This window comes from Schistocerca americana, chromosome 4 (genome assembly GCF_021461395.2).
Source record: "Schistocerca americana isolate TAMUIC-IGC-003095 chromosome 4, iqSchAmer2.1, whole genome shotgun sequence".
Taxonomy (NCBI): domain Eukaryota; kingdom Metazoa; phylum Arthropoda; class Insecta; order Orthoptera; family Acrididae; genus Schistocerca; species Schistocerca americana.
The window spans coordinates 347416325-347430200 of NC_060122.1; the positions used below are offsets into that span (position 1 = coordinate 347416325).

General features: G+C 37.2%; 1 protein-coding gene across 1 annotated transcript in view; it reads left to right on the forward strand.

Moving 5' to 3' along the window:
• LOC124612288 overlaps positions 1-13365 on the forward strand; it is a 458713-nt gene extending 445348 nt beyond the window's left edge. Inside the window, exon 7 of the mRNA XM_047140396.1 lies at positions 7842-13365. Within this exon, the coding sequence (XP_046996352.1) occupies positions 7842-11903 (4062 nt within the window). The 3' untranslated portion in view covers positions 11904-13365. The remainder of the gene's footprint in view (positions 1-7841) is intronic.
• Positions 13366-13876: the final 511 nt, after the last annotated feature.

Consider the following 13876-nt stretch of genomic DNA (forward strand, 5'->3'; position numbering starts at 1 on the left):
AAGCAGGCGCCAGGTTGAGATTCATAGGAAGAATTCTAAGAAAATGTGACTCATCGACGAAAGAAGTAGCTTACAAAACGCTTGTTCGTCCGATTCTTGAGTATTGCTCATCAGTATGGGACCCTTACCAGGTTGGATTAATAGAAGAGATAGACATGATCCAGCGAAAAGCAGCGCGATTCGTCATGGGGACATTTAGTCAGCGCGAGAGCGTTACGGAGATGCTGAACAAGCTCCAGTGGCGGACACTTCAAGAAAGGCGTTACGCAATACGGAGAGGTTTATTATCGAAATTACGAGAGAGCACATTCCGGGAAGAGATGGGCAACATACTACTACCGCCCACATATATCTCGCGTAATGATCACAACGAAAAGATCCGAGAAATTAGAGCAAATACTGAGACTTACAAGCAGTCGTTCTTCCCACGCACAATTCGTGAATGGAACAGGGAAGAGGGGATCAGATAGTGGTACAATAAGTACCCTCCGCCACACACCGTAAGGTGGCTCGCGGAGTATAGATGTAGATGTAGATGTAGAATCATAGCTAACACTTGGCTTAAGAATCATGAAAGAAGGTTGTATACATGGAAGAACCCTGGAGATACTAAAAGGTATCAGATAGATTATATAATGGTAAGACAGAGATTTAGGAACCAGGTTTTAAATTGTAAGACATTTCCAGGGGCAGATGAGGACTCTGACCACAATCTATTGGTTATGACCTGTAGATTAAAACTGAAGAAACTGCAAAAAGGTGGGAATTTAAGGAGATGGGACCTGGATAAACTGACTAAACCAGAGGCTGTACAGAGTTTCAGGGAGAGCATAAGGGAACAATTGACAGGAATGGGGGAAAGAAATACAGTAGAAGAAGAATGGGTAGCTTTGAGGGATGAAGTAGTGAAGGCAGCAGAGGATCAAGTAGGTAAAAAGACGAGGGCTAGTAGAAATCCTTGGGTAACAGAAGAAATATTGAATTTAATTGATGAAAGGAGAAAATATAAAACTGCAGTAAATGAAGCAGGCAAAAAGGAATACAAATGTCTCAAAAATGAGAACGACAGGAAGTGCAAAATGGCTAAGCAGGGGTGGCTAGAGGACAAATGTAAGGATGTAAAGGCTTATCTCACTAGGGGTAAGATAGATACTGCCTACAGGAAAATTAAAGAGACCTTTGGAGATAAGAGAATGACTTGTATGAATATCAAGAGCTCAGGTGTAAACCCAGTTCTAAGCAAAGAAGGGAAAGCAGAAAGGTGGAAGGAGTATATAGAGGGTTTATACAAGGGCAATGTACTTGAGGACAATATTATGGAAATGGAAGAGGATGTAGATGAAGATGAAATGGGAGATACGATACTGCGTGAAGAGATTGACAGAGCACTAGAAGACCTGAGTCGAAACAAGCCCCCCAGAGTAGACAACATTCCACTAGAATTACTGATAACCTTGGGAGAGCCAGTCCTGACAAAACTCTACCATCTGGTGAGCAAGATGTATGAAACAGGCAAAATACCCTCAGACTTCAAGAAGAATATAATAATTCCAATCCCAAAGAAAGCAGGTGTTGACAGATGTGAAAATTACCGAACTATCAGTTTAATAAGTCACAGCTGCAAAATACTAACACGAATTCTTTACAGACGAATGGAAAAACTAGTAGAAGCCAACATCGGGGAAGATCAGTTTGGATTCCGTAGAAACACTGGAACACGTGAGGCAATACTGACCATACGACTTATCTTAGAAGAAAGATTAAGGAAAGGCAAACCTACATTTCTAGCATTTGTAGACTTAGAGAAAGCTTTTGACAATGTTGACTGGAATACTCTCTTTCAAATTCTGAAGGCGGCAGGGGTAAAATACAGGGAGCGAAAGGCTATTTACAATTTGTACAGAAACCAGATGGCAGTTATAAGAGTCGAGGGACATGAAAGGGAAGCAGTGGTTGGGAAGGGAGTAAGACAGGGTTGTAGCCTCTCCCCGATGTTATTCAATCTGTATATTGAGCAAGCAGTAAAGGAAACAAAAGAAAAATTCAGAGTAGGTATTAAAATCCATGGATAAGAAATGAAAACTTTGAGGTTCGCCGATGACATTGTAATTCTGTCAGAGACAGCAAAGGACTTGGAAGAGCAGTTGAATGGAATGGACAGTGTCTTGAAAGGAGGATATAAGATGATCATCAACAAAAGCAAAATGAGGATAATGGAATGTAGTCAAATTAAGTCAGGTGATGCTGAGGGAATTAGATTAGGAAATGAGACACTTAAAGTAGTAAAGGAGTTTTGCTATTTGGGGAGCAAAATAACTGATGATGGTCGAAGTAGAGAGGATATAAAATGTAGACTGGCAATGGCAAGGAAAGCGTTTCTGAAGAAGAGAAATTTGTTAACATCGAGTATAGATTTAAGTGTCAGGAAGTCATTTCTGAAAGTATTTGTATGGAGTGTAGCCATGTATGGAAGTGAAACATGGACGATAAATAGTTTGAACAAGAAGAGAATAGAAGCTTTCGAAATGTGGTGCTACAGAAGAATGCTGAAGATTAGATGGGTAGATCACATAACTAATGAGGAAGTATTGAATAGGATTGGGGAGAAGAGAAGTTTGTGGCACAACTTGACCAGAAGAAGGGATCGGTTGGTAGGACATGTTCTGGGGCATCAAGGGATCACCAATTTAGTATTGGAGGGCAGCATGGAGGGTAAAAATCGTAGAGGGTGACCAAAAGATGAATACACTAAGCAGATTCAGAAGGATGTAGGTTGCAGTAGGTACTGGGAGATGAAGAAGTTTGCACAGGATAGAGTAGCATGGAGATCTGCATCAAACCAGTCTCAGGACTGAAGACCACAACAACAACAACAACAACAACATATTAAAAAAATGGCTACGGTTCACGTCAAAATTTCAATCTCCTTGTAAGTTGCAAAACATTAACCATTATCAGTTAGGCATATAATATTTATGCAGAGACTAATAATGTTATAAGACTGTGATGAAAAATGATGGAAAGTTACACACAAATCAGTCCAAACTAGCAGCTCAACATAGATACAAGCCATGAACTTTGCTGCTAACTATAATTTTTGGTTGTGATTTGAATGGAAATTACTTCTTGTATCATAAGAAGCTGGAGTATCCCTGCAGTTTTGTCTGAAATTAATGAGTTAACAACCACCACATGAAGAAAACTGTATGAGTTCAAGAAAGAACAGGAAAGGGAATTTATTAGAATCATAGTTGTGAAACAAATACTGCCTTCAACAATTATTTGGTAAATATAATTTGCTCTTACTCCCTTCTATTTGCATACTTTAGAGTGAATTACTCCTCCTGGAAATTTTGTGGTACCAAAATCAACATCACATGGAAACATTGACAAATTAAATGATTGCAGTTTTGTGAATTCCTGACAAATTACAAATGTTTGTTGTGCAGAGATTCAAATTTACATTACTGTATGCAGTGGGCAATGGTCTTGCCATCTGAGCTTTAAGAGCATACATCACAGTCTGTTTCCTTCCCTGAGTCTGCTTTTCTGATTCCACAGACACACTTTTATATAGATTTCTGAGCAGAGGCCAAGGAAGAAAAAATGTGATGGAAAGCAATTAAGCTATATGCTGTGGGTTGTTACCATTCTACTTGACTAAAAATACAAAGACAAATAATAAGAGAACAATTACATACAAAAATGCAAAATAGTGTACTGAAGCACCTCCCTCCCCATGAACCATGGACCTTGCCATTGGTGGGGAGGCTGCGGGTCTCAGCAATACAGATAGCCATACAGTAGGTGCAGTAACAACAGAGAGGTATCTGTTGAGAAGCAAGATAAATGTATGGTTCCTGAAGAAGGCAGCAGTCTTTGCAGTAGCTGCAGGGTAACAGTCTGGATGATTGACTGATCTGGCCTTGTAACATTAACCAAAACGGCCTTACTGTGCTGGTACTGCGAACGGCTGAAAGCAAGGGGAAGCTACAGCTGTAATTTTTCCCGAGGTCATGCAGCTTTACTGTATGATTAAATTATCATGGCATCCTCTTGGGTAAAATATTCCAGAGGTAAAATAGTCCCCCATTTGGATCCCCAGATGGAGACTACTCAGGAGGACATCGTTATCAGGAGAAAAAAATTGCTGGTCTACAGATCGGAGCATGGAATGTCAAATCCCTTAATTGAGGAGGTAGGTTAGAAAATTTAAAAATGGAAATGGATAGGTTAAAGTTAGATATAGTGGGTATTAGTGAAGTTCATTGGCAGAAATAACAATACTTCTAGTCAGGTGAATACAGGTTTATAAATACAAAATCAAATAGAGATAATGCAGGAGTAGGTTTAATAACGAATAAAAAAGTAGGAGCATGTATAAGCTGCTACAAACAGCATAGAGAACACATTATTGTAGCTAAGATAGACACAAAGCCCACACCTACCACATTACTACTAGTTTATATGCCAACCAGCTGCGCAGATGATGAAGAGATTGAGGAAACGTATGATGCAATAAAAGAAATTATTCAGATAGTGAAGGGAGTCAAAAATTTAATAGTCATGGGGGACTGGAATTTGATAGCAGGAAAAGGAAGAGAAGGAAAAGTAGTCAGTGAATATGGAATGGGGGTAAGGAATGAAACAGGAAGCCACCTGGTAGAATTTTGCACAGAGAATAACTTAATCATAGCTAACACTTGTTTTAAGAATCATGAAAGAAGGGTACATATGTGGAAGAGGCCTGGAGAAACTGGAAGGTTCCAGATTGATTATATAATGTTAAGACAGAGATTTAGGAACCAGGTTTTAAATATTAAGACATTCCCAGTGCAGCAGTGAACTCCGATCATAATTTATTGGTTATGAACTGTAGATTAAAACTAAAGAAACTCCAAAAAGGAGAGAATATAAGGAGATGGGACCTGGCTAAACTGAAAATACCAGAGGCTGTAGAGAGTTTCAGAGAGAGTATTAGGGAACAATTGACAAGAACGGGGGAAAGAAATACAGTAGAAGAAGAATGGGTAGCTTTGAAAGATTAAATAGTGAAGGCAGTAGAGGATCAAATAGGTAAAAAGACAAGGTCTAGTAGAAATCCTTGGGTAACAGAGGAGATGTTGAATTTAATTGATGAAAGGAGAAAATACAAAAATGCAGTAAATGAAACAGGCAAAAAGGAATACAAATGTCTCAAAAATGAGATCAAGAGGAAGAGCAAAGTAGCTAAGCAGGGATGGCTGGAGGACAAATGTAAAGAATGTTGAGGCATATATAACTAGGGGTAAGATAGATACTGTCTACACGAAAATTAAAGAGACCTTTGGAGAAAAAAGAGTCACCTGTATGAATACCAACAGTTCAGATGGAATACCAGTTCTAAGCAAAGAAGGGAAAGCAAAAAGATGGAAGGAGTATATAGAGGGTCTTTACGAGGGCAACGTACTTAAGAAAAATATTGTGGAAATGGAAGAGGACATAGATGAAGATGAAATTGAAGGTATGATATTGCATGAAGAATTTGACAGAGCACTGAAAGACCTTAGTCGAAACAAGGCTCTGAAAGTAGACAACATTCCATTAGAACTACTGATAGCCTTGGGAGAGTCAGCCATGACAAAACTGTACCATCTGGCGAGCAAGATGTGTGAGACAGGTGAAATACCCTCAGACAACTCCAATCCCAAAGAAAGCAAATGTTGACAGATGTGAAAATTACTGAACTATCAATTTAATAAATCACAGCTGCAAAATACTAACACAAATTCTTTACAGACAAATGGAAAAACTGGTAGAAGCCGACCTAAGGGAAGATCAGTTTGGATTCAACAGAAATGTTGGAATACGTGAGGCAGTACTGACCCTACAACTTATTTTAGGAGATAGGTTAAGGAAAGGCAAACCTACGTTTCCAGCATTTGTAGACTTAGAGAAAGCTTTTGACAACGTTAACTGGAATACCCTCTTTCAAATTCTAAAGGTGGCAAGGGTCAAATACAGGGAGCAAAAGGCTATTTACAATTTGTACAGAAACCAGATGGCAGTTCAATAGTCGTGGGACATGAAAGGGAAGCAGTGGTTGAGAAGGGAGTGAGACAGGGTTGAAGCCTATCACTAATGTTATTCAATCTGTATACTGAGCAAGCAGTAAAGGAAACAAAAGAAAAATTTGGAGTAGGAATTAAAGTTCAGGACATTGTAATTCTGTCAGAGACGGCAAAAGACTTGGAAGAGCGATTGAACGGAATGGACAGTGTCTCGAACGAGAATATAATATGAACATCAACAAAATCTAAATGAGGATAATGGAATGTAGTTGAATTAAATCAAGTACTGCTGAGGGAATTAGATGAGGGAATGAGACATTCAAAGTAGTAGGTGAGCTTTGCTATTAGAGCAGCAACTGATGATGGTCAAAGTAGAGAGGATATAAAATGTAGACTGGCAATGGCAAAGAAACCATTTCCGAAGAAGAGAAATTTGTTACCATTGAGTGTAGATTTAAGAATCAGGAATCCTTTCTGAAAACATTTGTATGGAGTGTAGCCATATATGGAACTGAAACGGGGATGATAAATAGTTTAGACAAGAAGAGAATAGAAGCTTTTAAAATGTGGTGCTACACAAGAATGCTCAAGATTAGATGGGTAGATTATGTAACTCATGAGGAGGTACTGAATAGAATTGTACAATTGGGGAGAAGAGGAATTTGTGGCATAACTTGACTAGGTGAAGATATCGGTTGGTGGGACACATTCTGAGGCATCGAGGGATAACCAATTTTGTAGTGGTGGGAAATGTGGAGGGTAAAAATTGTAGAGGGAGACCAAGAGATGAATACACTAAGCACATTCAGAAGGACATAGGTTGCAGTAGTTACTCCGAGAAGAAGAAGCTTGCATAGGATAGAGTAGCATGGAGAGCTGTATCAAACCAGTCTCTGGACTGAAGACCAAAACAACAATAAAGCACCTGTTAGACATCAGCATCTGCTGCAACAAATCTTGAAATTAGTGGCTTCATGCATCAGAAGACATAAATTTTGTACACTATACAAAAATAGCAATAACTACATCACATTGTTATTTCCTTTCCTGACTGATTATAAGCAAAGGTCAATATTTTATGTGGGCAGCAACAAATCCCCAGATGTCCGTTTTGAAAGTTCCCATTAAATCAGTCACATTTTTTATTCATAGAGGTAAAACTTCATGTTATTAATCATCTCTTTTCTATTTCCTTGCTTATAATTTTGCTCTTTGCTGTGCAAATGAAAAATTAAAATGAAAAATTTTCCTTATGTCTCATCAATTGCAGCAGAAACTGAAACTGGTTTTCTATATGTAGTAAATTAAATTAATATAAAAATTTTGTTTTGCCTCTTTCTTCATTAATTATTTTACATATATGTGTTTAAGACTATTGTAAAATAATAATATATTTGCTCAAATTGTAATCTGCACTGAAGCTAGAGTTGTAAATGTAGACGGATGTAACAGTTGCTCAAATTGTAATTTGCACTATAGCTGAAATTGTAAATGTATACTGATGTATCCAATGTGTGTCTAAACAGTGCCTCAAGGAAAATAAATAAATAAATAATACATTGAAATATCTGTGAGCATTTTGCAAAATCTTTTAGTAAAATCGGTTCTTGTTCAATTTAGAACTCTAGCAGTAATCTAGATTCTTCATTTGTGTTTCATTAGATGATACAGGACATTATTTTGATGACAGCAGCTTGTTATGAAAAATAATCATTATTGTAGTCGATTATGAGGGTACTGAAAACATGGTAGAAACTTTTTGTAATATTAATCATCCTCATTTTGTTGCAGATTGGTAAGGATAGTCTGAAACGAGGTCATAACATGGCCGGCACTACAAGATCACCAAAAATATCAAAATCTGACTCTTTCAATGACTCTGGAGTTGGGGATTACCCAACACTGAAGGTGACAAATTCACCAAAAAGTTCTCTGGCAAGGAAAGATGTGACAAAGCCAGATAAAGGTGCTCGAGTAAGTCCTACTTCTGGAGTTGTGGTAAAACCTGAGAGAATAAAAAAAGTGGTTGGAAAGACAACAGTGATTGCAAATAAATCTTCAATAGATGAGCCAGATGGTTCACTTGAGACTGTAAATAAATATCAGAAGTTTGGTGTCAGAGTATTGCCTGAGTCATCAGATTCACTGAAAAATGTTAGTGCACCAGTTCAAGGCAATGTTGAAGTTAACAAAGAACAACAGACTGTAAGGCAAGGTACAGTCCCAGATATTGTATATACTACTGCTGTTGAACCAGAGCGCCATCAGAATGAAAAGAATATAATGATAGAAAAAGTGGTTACAAGAAGTGGAAGTAATGAGGAGGACAATAACACAGGCAATAATTCATCTTCAAATAGAGCAAAGCACAGTGAAAGTGTAAATGTAAAAAATAGCCTACCTGATGACAGTGTGCAAACAGCAAATTCTTTAATTTATGATGAAAGAGCAATTGATGTTGGACCAGTCGCAGAGCATCAAGAACCAACTGCTTCTTTTAAACAAGATGCAAAAAAAGAAGTTGAAAAATTTTATTCAAAGAGCACAGATAGTGACACCTCACCTGAAGGTGCAAAAGAACACAATGTTAAATTATTTCTTAGCAAAGGTCTGCAGAATCTTAAAGAAAAGCTACATCCAGATAGAAGAAAGAATAATTCATCTGAAATTCCTTCCTTGAGTGGTAATGAAGTGAAAAATAAAATGACCAGCATACAGAGTGGCTGTTTTTCCTCAGACAGTGAAGAGATTGATGATGATAGAATATTTTCACTGGAAGGTGAGTCTAAGAAAACAGAAAAGAAACTGAGGAAAGACAACAGCTCAGAAGTAAAGGAGATCCATTGTAATTTTGAAGTGCCAACAGACATTCCAGAAGAAGTACAAAGAGCTGCAATGGCTGCTCGTTCCAATAGAAAAGCACCTGCCATTGCTGCAGCTGTTGCAAATGCATCATTAAGTGACCTAAACAGGATAAGTGACAGCAAAGCAAATGAATCAAGGAAAAGTTTGAGTGAAGACAGTTCAAGCGATTATGAAGCAATGCCAGGAATTGCATCTGATAGCTTAGGAAGACCACCTAAAAGACACAACAAAAGGAAAGCTCCCCTTCCCCCTGCGGAGGACTATGAAGGAGGTAACAACAGAATAAGGGAGTCTGGAGACCCTGCATTAAGACATATAATTACAGGAATAGAAAGCCCAACTTCTGCTTTCAGTTCAGAGGAAAATCAAGCTAGCAACAATGTCAATGGTTCTGAAGTGCCTGACAGCTCAGTAGTTGGAAATGTTGCAACACATACTAAAAGAAATCTTGTTAAGGATTTTGGTGGATGTGAAGATAAATCACCAGAAACTTTTACTCTTGTACCGAACATTCCAGGTGACACCACTCAAAAGACTGGCCATGACATTTCTGGGAAAGATATTACTAATATAACAGTTAATATAAATTCAGCTGAGACTGTTCAGTCCTTTGTCCCAAAGGCAAATGTTCATGGTGATGTGGGAAACACTAACATACACAATGGTGTAATTCCTGCTGACAGCAGTTCTAGTGGTACATCGACAATGGAAACGAGGAACCTCGACTATGACAGTGTCAACATAAGTAACACAAACTCTGATTCTGATTCAGACCTTGAGAGGATTGAAGCAGACTGTGGCTATGAAGGCAAGAAAAACAAGAAAGGAGGCACAACAATTGAGCTCAATTCCTCTCATATCACAATTCATCACAGTCCATCAAACACAACTCAAGTCTGTACAGAAATTGAAAGTGAAAGTACTCGTAAAGCCGCATCACTAGGAGATCTTTCAAGACTTGACACTGAACAGCCAATGAGTATTCTAGAGAGAGCAGTGTCACTTGATCTGGCAGAAGGTGGAACACCAATTGGCACAAAAAAGAGGAAAGCACCACTCCCACCAGGTGAAGACTATCTTGGAACTACTCAAGATGGTGAGGAAGGTGTCTCCTACAAAAAAGAACCAAGACTAGATGGTGCAATGGACACTTTCCAAAGACAGCGTTTAAAAAAATCATCAGACTGGGGTACCTTAGAAGAAGCTCTAAAACAGAGTGAAAATTTTCTGAGTAAACCAAGCCACCCTAAAGATGGGAAGGAATTTTTAGAAATTTCTAAAGTATATACATCTGACGAATTGTCTGATTCAAACAGCAAACTTATACCATCAAATGAGTTTTCATTGTCTGATTCACAAGTGTTGCAAGAAGGTATGAGCAAAACAAGAACGAGCAGCCACTCTTTACCTGATGCAGTTTCTCAAGAATTTAATATGACAGCTACTGGAACTGTAAATTTTGACAAAACAACACCAGTGAAAGCTAGCGGCTCTTATGCAAGTGAACCTAATGAAATTAAAGACCAGCAACAGAAAATGGTGCTTCACATAGAATCAGATTTACAGGAAGGAACTGATAGTATCCCTGGCTCTCAAATGAATTTATCATCACCATCATCAGACCAACAGAGCAGTTCAGGAATATCTTATTCTCTTCAGCCAGAGTTAAAAGATACTCCTTCAAGACCAATGAGGCTGGCAAGTTCTAAGAAAGTCATGAACACTGATCCTGCTTCTTTAAAACTGGATTCTTACAAACAAATGCCATCTGGTGTTTTGAGTTCAACTCCTCTCACAAAAAGAGGAATTCCAAATAAAGATCAAGAAAATTCATTTATGGATATAATGAATTCTTCTCCAATTTCACATGAAAAGGGCATAAGTCTACAAAACACTGCTGTAGATAATCAACTCCCTCCACATAGTGAAGGCAGTGTTGATACCACTATAGTGACAGATTCAAGGACACACAACATTTCTTCAGATATAGCATCTAAAAGTAACACAGTCTCAACTACAGACCCTTTTATGACAGCAACAAGTAGTGTCCAGGCATCCATTGGTGGAATACTCAGTCAAGAAGATCTAATGTGGAGTAAAGAAACACCACCACCAGACTTGCCAACAACACCTGTACCTGTATTAAGTCAGGTATCTTCCTTTGTTCCTTCTTCTACTTCTATGACATACATTACAGAAATTCAAGTAGTTACAAGTGATGATGGCACTAAGCCTAAACACACACTATCTGACATCAGCCAGTCTTCTGGCATGTCAGTACCAGCATCTTTGCATCTAGATAAAGGCTCTCCTAAAATTACATACCAGGGTGCATCTACAAATCCACATTCTTCAGCAAAATTAGAAATTAATGAAGCTGAAATTGATACAACAGATATGTCATACCAACAGTCAAAAAACAATGTAACAATAACAGCTATTAAGGCAGACATAGCATCAGACAATGCAACACGAGAAACCAGACAAAGTTTGCATATAGCGCCTAATAACAATACGAACAGCATAGTAGATAGAAAAGGTAAACTTCCAAGGCCACCTGTACCACCACGCAAATCAGAAATATTGTCATTAATGTCTTCAAACAATGTTGCTCAAGCTGTCATGCATCAAGACATACAGCCCTCGACAAGTACAGTTGAAAGACCACACACAGTCACTCAAAGTGCACAGGGTGACAGCAGTGGCAGATTCATCACATTTTCAACACTAACACCAAGAGGTGGACTAGGAACTGAGGGCAATGTTGGTAGACACAACAGCAGTTTTGAGCAGTGGGTGTTTTTGGATGAAGGGAATAGAGAGACTCCAACAAACCACAATGGAATAGAAAGAGCTATTGGAAATGTAAATGACTCACCCATAATGAAACATTCCTCATTTCTTACATTCCCAAATAACGGAGCAAGTAGATCACAATCTGTTACCCATATTTCATTTGACACTAAAAAAGAGAGCGCAGATAACTGAAATCAATGAAAATTCTTTTTTTTACTTCCATGTTATTAAAAAAATTTGAATACTGAATTAAACTGATGCAGTGTACTTCATAGATGACAGCTTATTAAAGAGGTAACTGGCTTGAATTACCAAAGTTTAGTGGGGGTCATGTTCAGTTAAAATGTCTGTGTATATTTTTCATTATACAAACTTTCTTTTATTGTTAAATATTCTCATTCACCAATACTGATGAGGGACAAATATCTTCTACAGGAAGCCTTTGTTGAAATAACAGTGAACTGAATTCCTCATTTTTCACTAAAGGTAGTGTATACTGTGCTAAGCACATTTTAAGTATGACACGTGAAATGTGTCATGAATGCCATTATAACTAAGTTAGTTGTGTCTGCATTTTAGAAGTCATTGTTGAAACTGAAGGTGCTAATTTTAAAAACTGTGTTTAATTGATGACACAGACACATATGTTACAACCTCATTTTTTTCTATACATATATACATAATTCTTCATTAATGTGAGCTAAGAGTTTTACTTATGTGGTTCTAAGCATTCTTTCTCTGATTATAGAAATGTATACTATGTATACTTACTTTTTGCTGGCATTATCTATTTGGAGAGTACTTAACACAAAACTGTCAATTAAGACAAGTGTTTTGTTTTTTATAAATATGTGAAAGTAATTACTATCTAAAATTAATTTCATGTAAAAGCTGCAGCTGAGGAAGAAAACTTAAGAATCCTTATTGTGCTTATCCACTTATGAAAGAAAGTATTCTAAAAGAAAGAAATGTATTTGTTTGTTTATATTCCATTTCAGAGTTTTACTTGAAAATGAATTCATTTTAATTTCCCTTTTGATCAACAACCTACACACAGTTAGTTTCATAGACACTACTTCAACTCTAAAATCTCAGTGTGTGCCAGTAAGTCCTTGTGTAAATGTTAAAAAAGAGAATGTAAGTGTACAGTTCTCATTCCAGTGTTTTCATTAATTGTACAGAATTTTCATTCATCAATATTGTTACAAACTACTGTACAGATTAGAAGTATTTCAGTACAAATTTAAAGTTTGTAATAACTTTTTTCTGCAAAAAATAAATATACTTTCAACAAATACAACGAAAACTTCCTTCAATCAGGATATTAAATGTAGAAGCATATAAGATGACTTACAGATTTTAAAAGACAGTAGGTAGAAAATGCTAAGCCATATGTAGGGTGTTTAACATGAAAAAAGTCTAATTGACTGCAAGCCAAATATGGGAAAAGAACAAGAACTGGTGGAACAAGCAAATAAGCACTTGTGTTTACAAGAACAACAGACCAGAAACATAATCTATAGAAAACAAAATAAATCTTACAAAGTGTAGTCAGGCAGGTGTGAAAACCATTCCACTGACAGGATTAGCTGCATCAGTGTCAGAAATGGAACCAGATTGCTTTTCATGACACACAATAAATGTCTATAGATTTTCCTTTATATATATATATATATATATATATATATATATATATATATATATATTTTTTTTTTTTTTTTTTTTTTTTTGTCCTAGATAAAGAGGTTTATTAGTTACATTTTTTTAACATTTGTAGCATTGCTGTCCCAATTTTCACATCACCCAAATGAAATTCTTTTTCTTTGTCACACTGGTATAATTTGCTGCTTAAGCATTTGCTAGATCTCACTAAAACTTGTTTTATATTATCTGCATACCTTTTTGCCATCTTTTTGTCTGTAGCTGAATGTCTAGTGGTTATCATTACTGCCCCTAGGCCATGGGGTTCGATTCCCAGTCTGTTCAGAGATTTTCTTGACTTGAGGACTGAGTGCTATGTTGTGCCCAATATTTCATCTCATCATCATGATCATCAATGAGTGAGTTGCCAAAATGGCATCAAATAGAAATACTTGCAACAGACAGTCAAACAACTCTGACTTAATTTCATTTCTCCTCTTGTAATTAGGCCACTACTAGTTTCT